General features: G+C 48.8%; 4 protein-coding genes across 4 annotated transcripts; 1 reads left to right on the top strand and 3 right to left on the bottom strand.

Moving 5' to 3' along the window:
• Positions 1–3,118: 3,118 nt before the first annotated feature.
• EV420DRAFT_1219552 (uncharacterized protein) lies at positions 3,119–3,607 on the bottom strand (the record flags this gene model as incomplete). The annotated part of the gene is made up of 1 exon (XM_060466443.1): positions 3,119–3,607. A coding segment is annotated over one exon (489 nt), but the record flags the coding sequence as incomplete, so codon positions are not given.
• A 1,662-nt stretch (positions 3,608–5,269) lies between these two features.
• On the top strand, positions 5,270–6,947 carry EV420DRAFT_1670065 (uncharacterized protein; the record flags this gene model as incomplete). Its single annotated transcript, XM_060479039.1, has 6 exons — positions 5,270–5,494; positions 5,545–5,679; positions 5,735–5,936; positions 5,989–6,111; positions 6,169–6,780; positions 6,831–6,947. The coding sequence occupies exons 1-6, from the start codon at positions 5,355–5,357 to the stop codon at positions 6,945–6,947; spliced, it is 1,329 nt and encodes a 442-aa protein (XP_060322520.1). The 5' UTR covers positions 5,270–5,354.
• A 256-nt stretch (positions 6,948–7,203) lies between these two features.
• EV420DRAFT_1631899 (uncharacterized protein) lies at positions 7,204–8,383 on the bottom strand (the record flags this gene model as incomplete). The annotated part of the gene is made up of 5 exons (XM_060476170.1): positions 7,204–7,506; positions 7,669–7,724; positions 7,781–8,039; positions 8,091–8,135; positions 8,186–8,383. 5 exons carry the CDS (start codon positions 8,381–8,383, stop codon positions 7,204–7,206), a joined length of 861 nt encoding a protein of 286 aa, XP_060322519.1.
• Positions 8,384–10,941: 2,558 nt separating this feature from the next.
• On the bottom strand, positions 10,942–11,760 carry EV420DRAFT_1652142 (uncharacterized protein; the record flags this gene model as incomplete). The annotated part of the gene is made up of 3 exons (XM_060478610.1): positions 10,942–11,009; positions 11,059–11,692; positions 11,743–11,760. The coding sequence occupies 3 exons, from the start codon at positions 11,758–11,760 to the stop codon at positions 10,942–10,944; spliced, it is 720 nt and encodes a 239-aa protein (XP_060322518.1).
• Positions 11,761–15,886: the final 4,126 nt, after the last annotated feature.

The following is a 15,886-nucleotide window of genomic DNA, read 5'->3' as shown; positions in this document are numbered from 1 at the left end:
GTGGCGTGTAGGGATTATCAGTATGCAACGGAGACTTTGGAAAAGAAGGGATACCGCGGGGTTCTCACCAGGATACTTGTTGATGTCCTGAGGTCGAATGCTTGGAAGAGGGAAACAACATATGTTGACCTCATTGAGCTTTTGAATCAGTCACATTACCAGACTCCGGTTGTTGCTGGGGACCACAAATACGAGCGCCTTTGGTATCAGAGTGTTTAGGACGGCTGGCCACCACTTTCGTACTGCATGGATATAGTGTCTGCGTTAATCCTTAGTTACCTTTCATTTAAATTAATAGATCAGTACATTTGCAATGTATTATACTACACCTTTTTCAATGAATTGAAATGGCTTGTGGCGCGCTGATGTGCTCGGTAACGGGCAGCGCGCAAATGAAACTAGCGTCTAGATCGTCAATCTAGATACTAAATCACACACACACACACACAATCACCAATGTATATAAGTTCGAGGGTGAGTACGATAGAAGCACTCGCGATGTACTTAGATTTAGATAATCTAGTGGGGTTTTGCCTGAAAACAACTTCAATTCTTCTTTCGATGTGTTTTACACAAAGTACACTAGTCCGCGATAGCGGGGTTTTATGAACTTGTTTTGTAAGGTATAGTCGAGCAAGTTATGCTCGTTTCGATGTCGTCTAGAAGAACTTCTAGCGGACACTTCAAATAATCAAACAACCAAAGACTCCGAGGTCTACAAAGAGTGCAAAATCACTCTACAAAGAACGCTCAGGTTCTGACTTCAAGTACAAGACTTGCAAAGAGTACACAGACTCTGGAGTTCCTTGAACTCGACGATTGTTCGAACTTAAAGCATTCTAGGGCTTATTTTACTTCAACTAGATGAGGTCTTTTGATTTAAAGTTGACTCAGCACGTCTAGATCGCTAATCTCGGAGAGAGAGAACACGAGGCCTTTGTCCGGGGAGCAGTTCAATTAACTAGCAAGGCGCAAACACGGGGACGGCTCTACTTCCTACTTAACTCTTCTAGATTACTGTAGTCGCCCTTATGGGTTGACTTTGGTAACTTAATTCACTTCAGTCGAGGATATGCAATAAAAACCAGTGATTGATTAGGTAGCTATACAGGCTACTAGCACAAACGCGGGGGAATGCTTTCCTGCCGTTATGCGTCTAGTCGCTGCTAATTTATACGATTCGTGTTTTAGGTATAGGAGCCTGTATCTACAGTAATTATGGTACGAGCTTTGGAATTAATACAAACAGTGAGTCACTATCCTACAAGTATCGCGCCATTCTGTAGTTTCTATTCAGTTCGACGCGACTGCACCAGGTTATTCTGTCGCCGAGGAGTGCCCTACTAGTCCGTGGGTGCTCCTTCTTCCGTCTGCAAGGCCTGCCGTGCGCCGTATGTATTGAATACTGCGGTATGCGCAGGATCTCGAGGATGTAACCACCGATCGCAATCGACTGCAGGTCCGAGATTGTATTCTGTTGATCACTGCGCGATCAAGGTCGGTCATCTCGGTACCCAACGCGGCTATTCATTCTTCCAAGGTTATTCCTTTCCTAGCCTGAGTTGATCTCGAAAGCTGATCTGTTTCTCGACTTAGCAATTTTTCCTGACAGGTTCTTTCTACTCGTCGAGGCGACGAGGCATCTAGTTCGTTCCATTCTTCAACTTCTTGGTTTTTATACTCCATACAGACGAGTCCCCGAGATTTGACTGTAATAGTCTTGTTTAGGTAGGGCTTAGCTTGGCGTGTTGATGGCTGGTAGAATTGACTCTTTGAGATGTCGTTTCTAAGTCCGTTCTGTACTGCCGTGCTTTCATTCTTTATGTAGTATTTAGCTACCAGCGCGAAGCCTCCACTGTAGCCCTCTGTACCGCTTGTAGATTGCATAAACTGATGTAAAATCGCAAAATCTATGGGTAGCCTGATACCAGGCGTATCAGCGCGACCTTCTGAGTGAATCCTTTGTGGTCTCAGACCTCCGGAGATCGCATGAGGGTGTTACCGTGACGGCCACGATAAACTATATTCGGCTGCTTTATACCAAGATATCACATGAATACAAGTATAAGATTAGAAGGGCTAATCAGCAAGTCGTCTGACTCCGAAGCAAACTTACGAATGTTGATCGGACTACTACTGGGAGTGATGGGATGCTAGCAGGTTAGTGTCAGGTGTCCACGGTGGAAAAACGCGTAACAATGGGAACATTGTGACTATCACACGTAGGCGGATTCTTGTGGATTCACGACATTCACCAAAGGCTCACTTTGGCGTACAGAGACCAAATCCGTAGACAGGACACAGAATTTGATTATGTATAATCAGCCCGACTTCCTATCCCAGAAACTCGACAGTGCTTTCAACTTCGGTGGTTCAACATTCATTATTAGCCTAGCCGTAATTCAATCACTCAGTATCACTGATGGTTTTTGCTATTCAAAAAGTGATCGGACTCGTACGGACACTGTATTTGAACCATTCAACTCAAAGACAGCTTTATGCGGCACGGAAGTTCGGGCTGAGTAGAACCTCAGCTTGAGATTGTTGCAATGAAGCTACTAGTCTACCCAAGATCCAGGGCTCAGAATCTTGCATGGAGTGCCTGCTTCAATGCAGTATTAATGTCATAACAAGTGTATTAAGCACGATCAGTCATACTCGGACTGAATGTCTTCGCATTAGAGAACTCAGGCTAGGCAGTAGGGAGGTAGTTTGGCCTTTATATCTGATACCATAGACGTTCATATTTATGCTCTCCAGCAACGACCGGGGTCTGGTAATATGATTGATTCAAAAGCTCAGCGAGTTCAACGTACGTTGTTTCCTTCTTCCAGGCACTCGACTTCAGAACACCAACAAGTGTGTTGGTAAACATCCCGCCATGTCCTTCCTTCCCTGCAGTCTCCTTCACCAACTGGTAATCCCTACATGCCGCCAGGATTACATGAGAACCCATACATGGCTTCCAATCTTTCGATAATATAGAGTGATAGTCAGGAAATTGTCTCAGCCTTTCATCCGCAGCATGTAACATATCGCTGAGCGAAGCATGAAATGTTATGGGGGTAGTACGTATGCCTGAGCCGGAGGCCGTGCGGTCAAAACTGCGGGCGTGACAGCAATCCAGGATGAACGTGATTTTATGTCCCTTGACGCGAGATATTTCTGTGAAAAGAACATTGAGTTCACGGTCACTGATGTCGGGTATCCAACGTCCATCGACATCCTTGGTGTCTCGATCGATGGGGCATAGAGCTTCGACAGGACAGAAATTCCTGCTGTATTTAGATTTCGCTGTAGCGGAATGCATTGAACGTTGGTAGCTTGAGCCATGCCCAGCGTAGTAGATGATGATATTGTCACCCCGCTGAATTTCTTCGTTGGAAATAAGACTGTGGAGCGTGTTTATGATATTAGCATGGGAAGGTGCCAGAGGATCGCCCGTTGTAGGATCATGAGGGCCGAGGAGATACTGGATGCGATGTTCTGGAATGCCAAGGTCATTAATGAGAAATTTCCTCATTGTTAACGCATCTGATACAGCACCACGCAACGGATTAGACGGGTATGCGTCGATGCCGATAAGAACTGCCCAAAACCGAGATGCGTCAACGCGGTGCGGCGTCTACGACGTTGCAATGAATACAAGGCTCGGTAACTAGTTGTATACACTTACCCCTCGGATCAAGGAAAGTGATTTATGTGGGACGAAGGGCCATTGACGGCTGGAAACACCTAGGCGCAACCGTTTGTGACGATGCTCTGCATCATCATTACCTGACTCTGATGTGTTGGATTTAGGAAATAGGCACAAAAAGATGTCGCGGCAACGCCTCCATATCGACTTAGCACGCCTTCCAATTTCTGGCGAGACTGGCGTTGGATTCGTGCGTTCAAGGGAGGCCATCCCAAAGACCGGCCTCTCTGCCTCCTGCGAACCTCTTTCATGTACAGTTGGCGCCTGCGTAGCGGATCTGATGAGAAGGACACAGTGTGCACAGAATAAACTCATACCGGAGGTACCTCGTCTTTCAGCCTGGTGGTGGCCTTTCGTGGGAAGGATGAATGAAATAACTGACAGTCCAGAATCTGGTGCGTTTGGAAAATTCAACATTACAGGAAATGAACGGTAGACGAAAGACTCCATACAGTCTGAATTGAATGCAACGTATTTTGGACGAGGGGCTTTTTGTCCATGGCAGGTAACAGAGTACTCTGGAGTGAGACGTTGACAGTGCGTGATGAGTCCGCTGCGCGGCCTCGTGCGATTATTGGAAGAACCTATATCTCTTTTATCTTCCGTCTTAGTCGACACCTCCCACCGATGATTCACGTGAAAGGGACCCAATTAACCCAAGACCGTGTTCTGTAACAAAACTGGTGCTGGTAGCCGTACTGGGCCATGTCGTTGCCTACTTGATTCCTCATTTTCGTCCTAGGAGGATTGATCGAAGCTAGAGTGAATTCAGAAGCAGACGGAAGTGACAGTGATCCCTTTCGAAATCACGAACGGCGCTGATAACAGGACCCCGGAGTATATCAGATCCCCTCACAGCTACTAATTTGCGCAATTCAAAATAAAATCAAAATCCTACTTTTAGCATCACTTAGTTGTGTACTTTGGGGTCTGGCAGTCCCGTTTTGCAGTAAGTCCGATCATCACATTCCAATTGTGCTTCCCTCCGAGTAACGACGGTCCCATCACACGGCAACTCCCGGGATCAATTGTTGTCACAGCCGCAAAGACGTTTCCCATCCCTGCGACCGTCTCCACGATCTGTTTGGCTCCCTCCCCTACTGCCTCCGTGGGGGTCTTGGCCCTTTCTCTTTTCCCTCCGGGTGGGTTGACACAAATATGTCGCCCATCTCATTTGACGTCTTTCGTCGATGAGATTTTTGTGTTCATGCGTGTGGGTGGATTCCAATGGTTGACACGGTTGACACGAATGTGTCACTGTGTCCGTTTGACATCCTTCGTCGGCGGATTGGTGAGAGTTCGTGACTGTGGCGTGATGTCTTTTGTCGGGGAGCGCTGCTTTTGTTCACTCGCTCGATGCTCACTTGATTTTTGCTCGCTTGCTCGTTTTTGGGTTTGGGTTTGGAGACATTGTACTCCTCCCATTTTCCCTTTCTCTCTCCAGATCATGTCTCTCTCTCTCCACACCACACCCCTGACTAAACCCAGACATTTTGCCGCCAGGGTTAACGACGACGCCACCAATCATGGCCTTCGTCTCGCTGTTTGTCTCGCAGGGTCCTTTGTCGGCATCCTCGTCCTCGCTTTCTTCTTCATTAGGAGGAGGCGACTTGTTCAATGGCAGTGACGCGCATCCACCAACACACTCAGACTCATCATGGATTCTTTTCCACTGCCTCCAAACATGCTGCCGCCAGAGCAGCAGCAGCGATATGTCTTCCCTTGCCCTCGTCAAGATGGCCCTAATAAAAATTGGCTTGATGAGAACAGCAATTTTCAAATGGAGGAAATTGACCTGTATGTTGTTCCTGTTTGCTGGTCTTGCTTTGACTGATGCCATTCCCCAGGTCTCTTACACACAAGGTCCCCTGGTTTGCAGAACTTTGCCAGCATTTCGGACTCGCACATACGGGCAACAAAACAACGCTTCGTGAGCAGCTTGTGAAGTTCAGCCAAGCCGGGATGGAAAAGTGGAAGGCAAAGTACGTTCATTCATGCCATACACAGATGTGAGCTCATCTCCCTCTCCTCTCACAGTATCCTCACTCCGACGCGTATTCCTCACAAGGGAGTGAGGGTGGTGAGGGATGGTGCTATTACGAAGAGGAAGCTGACACGTCGAGCAACCCGCATTCATGAGGTGAGCATACCAGTGAGCAACCCTCAAAGGGTACTCCTCCCTACGTCAAGATTCGAGGATACTCGTAGCCAGGCCAAGATAGACGGCTTCATACCTTGGGTGAGTCCGTTTTTGTTGCTGTTCATGCTTGGTTTGTTGATTGCGTTTTCAGGCTGAAGTTCTTATGGTCAAGATAGCGAAAGAAGAAGAACGTGCACAGAATCTCCGCAATACCCATCTCCCAGAACCTGGGGTCAACAGTGTCCACAATCATAGCGCGCAAAAGCCTGGTATGGTATGTGTCATTACTTTTCACTGTTGATTCGACCTGACAGCCATCTCCAATGCACAGAATCCTTTTGCGAGCCCTGACTTTGTCCAGTGTGTTGCCTCTATCGTCGAGGAGCGGTCGGCTGCTCATCAAAACTCCTCCCCCTCGTCCTTGTCTTCGACTGTATCACCTGAAACCCCCTGTCCCTCCATGGATTTCGACTCGACCATTATGGGGCTCACTGCAAGTTTGACTGAAGTCTTCTCTGGTATTGTGGACCAACCAGACTCACCGATCCTACCACCCTTTGAGCCCATGCAGATGACTTCACCATCCATGCTGCTCTCTCCACCTGCTCTGCCGACGTCTGAACTTGATGGGAATGCTCCAGTATCATCTGATGATACTGCCATCAACCCAATTCAGTGCTCGTTGGTCTTTGCTGATGGCCAGACCATAACTGTTCATCAGGGTGATGTTCCGCCGACTAAACCGTTCTGCTATGCATCAAATCTCGAAAGTCTCATTCGGTGCTGGGATGATCGTAATCCAGACTGGGCCCCATCCATTGATTATCCAATCGTCATCCATGGTCGCCCAGTTCCAATAAAGTACTGGAAAGACATCTACAAACTCAATAAAAAAACAGGGAACGAATGGGAAAAACTCAAGAGCAATTGGCTAGATTGGAAAGTATGTTTGCTTTTCTTTCTGTTGTTCATATTCTCACCTCTTGCCTTCAGCATTTTATTGAAGCATATCAGGCATTCGAGACACCTGAAGCCTTCTGGGCCGAGTTTTCCGACTCTCAAGGACAGAGGCTGAAATTCTCTCGAATCAAAAAAATTCTTTTAGAGTGACGAACAGCCGCAAATCTCGAATTAGCAAAACAAGTGACAGCTGAGTATGGTGATGATTTTATCAATCACTTTGGTTATAAAAGGGGTAGGAAATTGGTTGCCATGAAGGATGGTCCAACAATTGCCCGACACTATAGGAAGAAGATGGGAATTAGTTGCAATGAGGATGTTTAGTTCACAGTTCATGTCGTAGTTTTGGAATGCTACAATGTTTTTCTTATTTACTTTGTGACGTGAGATAACTACACAATTAAAATTAAGCACATGGACATGTTCGTCCACAGGTCCAGCATTTGACTACTTGGCAGTCAAGCTTGAAAAATTCATCACGACGAAGAGTCAGAGTGTCGTTTGATGAAATCAAATACTTGACAATTGTCATATGTGAAAAGTCCGAGCTCCAACCACCCCACTCACAGATTTGTCGAATTGACCAATGGAGATCACATGAGAACCACTGGCATCCACCACGGCGAAAAGAATGTGTACCATAGGGATATGGTGTGATACCCAAGTCCCACAGGTTATTCCGAAAGAGCTGCAGGAAGACCTCTGGTTTCTAACAAAGTTCCGAATGAGCATGGACCACTTGCGTATAGAACCCATACCTTACCATTGCGGTGTTCTTGGCAGTGTTGGGACGGTCGCGTTTATCAATGTTGGGGAAAAGATTCCCTTTGTTAATCCTTGAGGTGCCAATCCATGTGGCGAGAGCTCAAACAGGACAGAGATGCGCCATATGTTCTGGCAGTTCTCGTAATACAAATGGAGGTATGTCTGTTATCCCAAACAAGTCAGCAGGCAATGGCACTGTAGCAGCAAAAAGCACTTACCACCAAATTGCGCATTTTTATGAAAAGGAAGGGTGATCGAAACACAGGCAGTGTTATCGACTTCATCATTGTAGAGATCAACCTCGTGGGCCTGAATGTTCAACACCTCGTCAATGCAGAGTAAGCATGTAAATGCTATGAGGTAGACGGCCTGGAGCAATCGCCGCGTGTTTCCTCCACACCAGTTTCCCTGGGACAGGTGATTGTTATCCCAGTTTTCATGCTTATGATTATGCAGATAGAGCTGCTTCAGAATACCCTAGAAAGTAAAAGATGTAATGAGTTTTCGACAACAGAAACAGAGACATACAGGACCAATGGCTCGAGCACTAGTTGAAGTTTCGCCTTTGGCGACCTGTGTTTCTCATCAGCCTACATATATTACTGATGAGTTTCACAGCGTACCTTGCGTTTGTGCAGACCCAACATGTATGAGGACACGAGATCAGAGATCGATGGGTTTCCAAGCACCGTTGCTCTGTTCCAAGGTACCTTACCTCGACGACCAGTCTTACGGAAGCCATAGGTGGTGCCTGCCCTAAGCTTTTGAGCGTGTGAGTAGCTCCTCTGTGCATCGTCAGGCCCTTTGCTTGTGCCATGCATATCAATATCATCACACCTCGTCAAGTCAGATAGACATGATATGGACTGAATGCTCAGGCGTACTTCTTCATAATAAATCCTACGATGTAGTAGTCAATATTCGGGTCAAGCTTCTGCAGATTGAATATATTAGTGCCCGGCTGGATGATGTTCTCCTTAATGAGGAAGTTATTAAACGCCGTCATGACCCTGTGTAAGTGTTGAACGTTAGAATAATGCAGGGTATCAGAAACTGAGGATAACAGTTGACCTTTTATATGCAGCATCAGTGCCTTCCGTGACACCCTTTGATGCTTCGCTAATATTGGCTAAAACCTCCTCAACATCGTCCGATGCACTCAGGTCCATCTGCATATTACCATCGTACTCATTGGACACACCGCAACTCTCCTGCTCACCCTCAATGTCGTCTATGATCTCTAAATCTGAGGATAGGGTTTCTAGGACCTTGCGAATTCCTAGCGCATTTGTGATATCATTGGTTGTGTTCATGTCCATATGATACTGAGAGGAAGAGAGAACAGTGAGTCAAGCGATAAAGTCCATGATATGCTATCTATATATATATGAAAAAAAGAGGGGTAGGTGCTCCTATTTAGAATCCATTCTCGTCATCTGTGCATAGCTCCAGGATCTCCCCTTTCGCTGTATAGCGAACTTCGATTCGGTACTTTGGAGATGAGTTACATTTCTGGCGCTTTATTGGAGTGGCTTCTTTAAAAAAAAACTGTAAGAAACAGGCCATACATGGCATTGAAATGAGCCCTGCCTGTCATTTCCTCGCCACTCTCGTCACTAGATATCTCTAAGACCGGGTAAGACCTGTTCTGTTCTGCTGAGCCTTGACTGGTGTTTCGTAGATTGGCAGAAGTCGAAGCTAGGGCATCATAAAAGTTATTGTAAGAGAGATTTGACAGACAGGGATACTTGACATACCAACGGTGATGAGCCTCAAGGCTCTGTACGCTCAGAATTCGCGGATTTTAGCATTATAATAAATGCCTTGTCCACTTAGCGGACTTTCACTAAGTCAACGATTGCAATCACGGCAATACCCACTCTTACCGCCAACTATCCTTCCCAGCTCGTATTCCGTATCAATATGCGCCACTTCATTAATGCCGCCAGGCACCTGATTGCAGATCTCACAGATTTAGGACCATCATTGATCGCCCAGCACAGCCATCGCTGACATCAGCATCAAGCATCACTTAATAGAATGCCGCAGCCAAAATACCTATTCCACGGCAAAAGACTTGATACCGTGACCTTTCCACCAGCTTTACTAAGGCTGTTACAACGCCAAGATAATGCCGCACGCATCTACTTCAGTGTACTACCTTCAGTGTACTTTGCTGCAGCAACACAGCAGCCCAAGAGTCCGTATGTCGGGGGAATTCTTTCTGATCACTAAGTCTATACGCGGTAAAACCGTGTGGGTGCTGTTACTTTAGAACTCTGGGAGCATGCGTTTTGTATCATTTCTTACCAATCGATGTACTAAGGACTTACTAAGGACTCATTTCAAGTATTCTAATTTTATTCCGGACTTGTAGTATAAAAGCTAGTGTAGTAGTAGTTGCTAGACACAAGTTACTGGACACTAGCCATCATCCACGTTATCGACCACCGTTATCGCTTGTACTCGCTAGGAGATAGACAATAACAACATAGTCACTCCAAGTTATACTCTCTGTCACGGCTTTTCTTCTAACGGTATTGGTGTACGCTCATATTGCGCCAATACACGGAATTTGGTGTCCACAACTTGCTTTTATCTTTTAATCCACCAGCATCGTTTCACTTTCACCAGCCAGGATCGTTTTCATCAGTTTTCACCTTCTACGTCGCCATCGTTTTACCCAGTTCAGTTCAGGATCGTTACGTCCCCGTGTGGACTCAGATTAGGATCGTTATTGCCGCCAGCAGCATCTGTCACGGAATTTCGGTCAACAGCTTCAGTATAGGATCATCAGTCACGGTATTTGGTATCTTGCCGTCAGTTTCAGTATAAGATAGTCTCTGTGTAGACTCAGGATTAGTATCAGTTTCGTTTTGCCGTCGTTAACCTCAGTATAGTTTCAGTTTCAGTCCAGCCCAGTCCCAGCCATCATTTTGCCGTCACTAGTTCCCCCTCATATCATCGCCAGCCAGTCTTATCTTCGTTTTACCACCAGTTTCTCATTTCTCGACTACAGTCTTCGTCTCTTGCCGTCACGGTATTTGTTATCTTGCCAACGGTATTTCTCTTTGATGGCATTTTCGCTAATTCCATCAACATCGCCCACAGCTTTTACCAGTTAATTGCCGTCACTTCGTTCACGGTTTGCCGGTATTCCCAGTTATACCGGATTCCGTTCCGTCTTGTCTATCGAGACCCTTCCCGGCTTACAGCCAACGTTTTCTAGTACTCGATCGTTAAGGGTACTACTTCGCTGACTGAAAAGTCGCAGAGTATACTTGCGTTCTTGAGGAATTCATCGCACGGAGGTGCACCGAAACACTCGCACAACAACAAAGCCTTTATTGCCGCTACACGCCATTTGCCGTGAACTCCTCTAGAGTTTTGGTTTTTGCCGTTGCCACGGAAGTTTAGGCTCATCAACGGGCTGAGCGAGGCTTGGCTCTGCTTCGATGAGCCTCATTTTCTTGATACTTGGTTCAAACCGTCTTACGTTTTTTGCCAGCTTTGAGGGTCTGATGTTGTGTATCATCCAAGATGTTCGGCCACACATGAAGGGCCAATACACGAGAGAGCCATGCATGAACTTGGGGTTTCTTCACAAACTGATCGTACTCGTCTGACGTGGTATCGGTATTGTATGTCCCATCAATCGCAGAGGTGATCTGAGTTAGGATTTCACCGGGAATGATGAGAGATACATATAACTCCGAATGTGATCGTTCGCGTTGATTTGCACATACAGCACGTACTTTGGAAACTATAGCATGCTGGGAGATATGAGTGTCGTCGTCTTTCAATAGTCCCCGTCGTTTACATAGATCTTGAAGCAGGTCATGGGTGGCTAATCCTGGGAAGACATGATCACGGAAATTGCGGATGATGCCCATCGAATGTCCCCAAACAAAGAGCTCCTCACATAGCTTTGCGAGTTGGGATATGTCCGGTTGACGCAGCGATGGAGCGGCAGGTAGATTACCCGCCCCATTGGATTGGGATGTCACTGGGTGAATATATTGGATGAGAACCGACACCTTCAGGAAGTCAAGCGGGATACGTGAAGCTAGCGAACGCTGCCAAGAATGAAGACGGCCAGCCCCCTGCTTTTCCAATGCCGTGCAAAGGTCCTGTTACGGTTTATTCATTTTCTTTTCTTTTGCTTACCTATCTCACTTACGCTATATGCTTCTCTCATACGATCGCAACGGACTCATTCCCACAGTACTATTATTAGTCTACTCATCGTGTATTTAAGTAGAGCCTCAGCTGGTCTAAACCCCAGCTTCGGCTAAGGTTTAATCTACCTAACTTCGAACTCCTTTCTTCGCGACTATCTAAGTTCGCTCCTGGCTCCGTTCATTGCCTTTGACCTCCGAGTGTATCGTCTACCGAAGTGCGAGTAGCAATCCTTGGTTGATCTAAGTCAATCAGAGTTAGTGGCTAACATTTAGCCGAAGCTCGACACACGTTGCCCAGCGCCACGAACGCTGCCCAACAAATTTTGAAAGACTGTATCCCCCAGTTGGACCGAACGGTCACTAGGCAGCACCTAGACATTTGTCGGTGCCCATTGATCCTTTGGAATCAAGCTGTTACGTCGCAGGATATTACGAAAATTCATCCGATACACCTCTTTGTTGCAGTAGCCCTTTGGGTTACACCCTTTGACCTGCTGCTTCAAGCCGCCGTCATCACCTGGATTATCCCGTACATTATCAACGACCCGATCTTTGCAGTCTTAGTGACTGTTCTCCTCACCCTTGCTCTCGTCCGAGTCTGTATCGCCGCACCGCTTCTAGCAGGACTGCTAGTGGCTTTGTACGGTGGATACGTCCCTCTCGTTTGAGGCACCACAAACCTTCTCAACCTATCCCTAAAGTTAGCTTCACTGTTAGCAGTCATACTGCTAGCATTGACTGACCCTTCCTTTGATGACAACTCCTCATTGATGACCAGCCCCGTTTACGAGACTGACCTCAACTTGATTATTGCGACCCTCGCCGCCCTCATCATCCTTGCATTGTCCGTCGTATGGTCTATCCTTACCGCAGGCTATCTCAAAAATTGAGCCCGCGCACGGATGCCCTTGTCCGACGCCATTCCCGTAATCTCTGCGCTTTTTATAACCTTTTTCTTGTTCACCTCCTTGTACTACATCCAACGGTGCTGCCGTCGACAGAGACGAGTATGCGCCCAGCTGCCGTTTCACTACGTACCAGCAACCCCGGCCTATCCGCCCCCAGTAATCCATATCCCCGCCGCGTCTCAGCAAACCCTTCATGATGGCCGACCCATCACACCCAGAGGATCTGGAGAATCCCTCTACGCATCGTCGCGACCCAGCTCGCGAACCTCAGAGTCGAGCACAGACTCCTACAGAAGTGCTACAGAGTCAGGAGACTCCGTCGACATCACCGATACCCAGGGGGTACTCCTCGACTGAGGAGACTCGCCCTTACCAGGCCTCTTCGACGTCTCTCCAGTCGAAGGCGAGTCAAGTACCGACGGAGCCCGAGGACAAGGCACCAGGGATCTGGTCACGGGCGAAGAAAGCCCTGACACCGAGTACGAAGGGGACGAGCTCACCGACCTTGAAAGAGTTCGGCTCGAAACCCTCCTCGGCGACCTCTACCCGAACGAGGAGGAAGATGCAACCTATACCGGAGATAACTGGAGCGGACGCTCCCAGAACAGGTGGACAGACGCAGACTGGGGAAGCGAGTGGAAGAGGTACGGGAAGGGAAAAGCCCGAGACGACCTCGAAGATGATTCTGGAGAGCTTACCCTTGGGGCCTCCGCTGCCACGACCGCCAGTACAGATGGAGCAAGACGAGTTCCAGCATCTTGGGATGCGGACCGAGGGCTCCCAGTCGCCTGGCACCCCCACACAAGCTGGGTCTACGCCGACGACAGGGAAGAGACTCCTGTGGCCTGAGTCGTGACCAGACCAGAGCCCGACCCGGTCTCTGAGAGGCCCAAGACCCCAGCACTCGCTCCCGCCGTCCCCTCACATGAGCCGATGGATAGGGAGCTTTGGGGCGAGTTCCCAGATTACGACACCGAAGAACTTGGAACAGTTACCGTTTCCGAGCGCCTCGCCGGAGTCTCCAACTGGAGCCTGTCAGTCCCATCGAGAGCCTTCGCGGACCCCATCCCCCTCGCCCAGCGGCCATGGCCACTTCTTTACCACACGTACGTCGAGTCCCTCGGACTCTCTTGAACTGCCCGGCTCACCCCAGAAGTCGAGGCCCGAATGGAGCGCGGAAGAGCGCACGATGCACGGATCCGCAGAGCCGAGGAAGACGCCCTCCAGGGACCCAATGGCTGGTGGGATCTACCCCTCGAGCCAGATGCCACTCCAGCCGAGATCAATAACCGAATACGAGCAGCCGCAGTCAGATATTCAGGAGCAGCCAGAAGAGCCGGAACGGACTTGGAGGCAAGAAGAAGAGCCTGGAACTCCTACCAGGCAGAAATCACCGACGAGGACTCCGACATCGGGAGGTGGAGGAGGAACCAAGAGCTCGACCACGTCGCCAGAGAGAGGAAGGAGGCAGAGGATGCCCAGCGGTCCTCCGAACCAGGCCCTCGAACCGACGGTGATGATGGCGGTGAGGGCGGTTCTGCTTAACGGGCCTACTCCGCGGCCCGATATTTTCAACCTACTTCCATGGCACGGATTATACGAAATAATGATGGAAGACATGGAAAAGGACCCGCAATGGTTATTCACCGAAGCGGGGGAGGATTATCGAGGTGCAAAAAGGATGGGGGACGTATACCTCATGAAGAATATCCTGGAGGTAGAGACATGGCACCGGGCGGCCATTGTCTGGAATATGATGAACCCTGAGATCCCGCAGCCTGGGTGCGAACCGTATAAATGCCCTCAACCGATGCCTCACCCCATCGACCCATCAGACTTTTTCCCCGAAGGGTTCTTTGGGGGGGCAGGGGGAGATGACGACGAGTACACGGACGCGGGCGCTGGACCCTCCGTCCCCGATAAAGGGAAGAAATCCACGGTCCCGCCGATGCCGCCATCAAGACCACCGCATCCGCCGAACCCTGAAGGATACCCACCTCCAGGAGAAAACCGGAACCTCCGATCCCTCTCACGACCACCCAAGCCGCCGGTACCCCCGCACATCCCGTCGCCTCCGGATCCGATTCCCCCCTGGCAGTTGGCGCCGGGGGCAGTCAACAATCCCTGGAATGACGTAAAACCTAAACTCATTACGCAACCAGAGTACTTTACAGGGGTATCCTCCGACATCACCCGATTCCTACACCACTGCGAGGTGTACTTCCAAGTATTCCCCATGTATTATACGATGAACGACGAGGGACAAAACCCCTATTGTATCACGTTCGCTCAAGGCTACTTGCATGGGGAAGCGCAGCAGTGGTGGGTCGATCAATACTACCGCTATCGGGACCCGCAGGGTCATTGGAGATTCCTGACGTGGGCAGAGTTCTCCCATGACCTCACTGTCCAATTCCGGGAGGTAGCGGAACTGACCATATGGAAGGCGGAGTGGAGGAAGATCCGACAATCGGACTTTAAGTCAGCAGTGGAGTTCTTTGTGAAGTTCGAACGACTAGCCCACAAGTGCGAGGAGTTCGGAGACGAGAAGCAAATGTTCGAAGCAGTAGAAGCGGCCATACGACCGACGGTGCGGAACACGGTTATGCATGGGGACAACAAGCGCCCCACAACCTACGCAGAATGGAAGGCGCAGGTCCTGAGGATCGACGCGAATTATCGATATGGGGTCACCCAAGGACTGGGCAGTAAGTCCTCCTCGAACCAGGGAGGTTCAGGTCGAGGCAATCAATCATCACAGAAGAGTGGAGCGTCGAGTTCAAGTGGCGATAAGAAGGATGCCACGGGGACCACGTATGGTGGTGCCGGGCAGCCGATGGAAATCGACAAGTTGCGGAGCAACAAACGGTGCTTCAAATGCGGAAATACCGGGTGGAACCGCGACCATAAATGCCCAACGGACAAGTCCAAGTGGCTTCCCGTCAAGCTTCCCCCATGCAAAAAGCCCAACGTCCAACGTCTATGACAATTACTCGCCGAGGCAGAAAAAGAAGAACTGGGAAAGGACACGAAAGTCGAAGAGGTCAAGGAGGACAAGTCGTCAAAAGACGAGCCGGCGTCGAAATAAGCGATTCGACGGCATCGGCAAAGGACTTAGTTTCATCGGGTGCGCGCTCATGTACTTCTAGCAGGACTTATACTACGTATGTAGGTACTCCGTACGAACAATATGCAAACTTTTTCGCCGCGTTACCAGTGGAAGAAACTAAGAACG

The sequence above is a fragment of the Desarmillaria tabescens genome, assembly GCF_030435595.1.
Source record: "Desarmillaria tabescens strain CCBAS 213 chromosome Unknown EV420scaffold_115, whole genome shotgun sequence".
Classification (NCBI taxonomy): Eukaryota; Fungi; Basidiomycota; class Agaricomycetes; order Agaricales; family Physalacriaceae; genus Desarmillaria; species Desarmillaria tabescens.
Note: the sequence above shows the minus strand (reverse complement) of the source record. Positions and strands in the feature narration are given on the sequence as shown.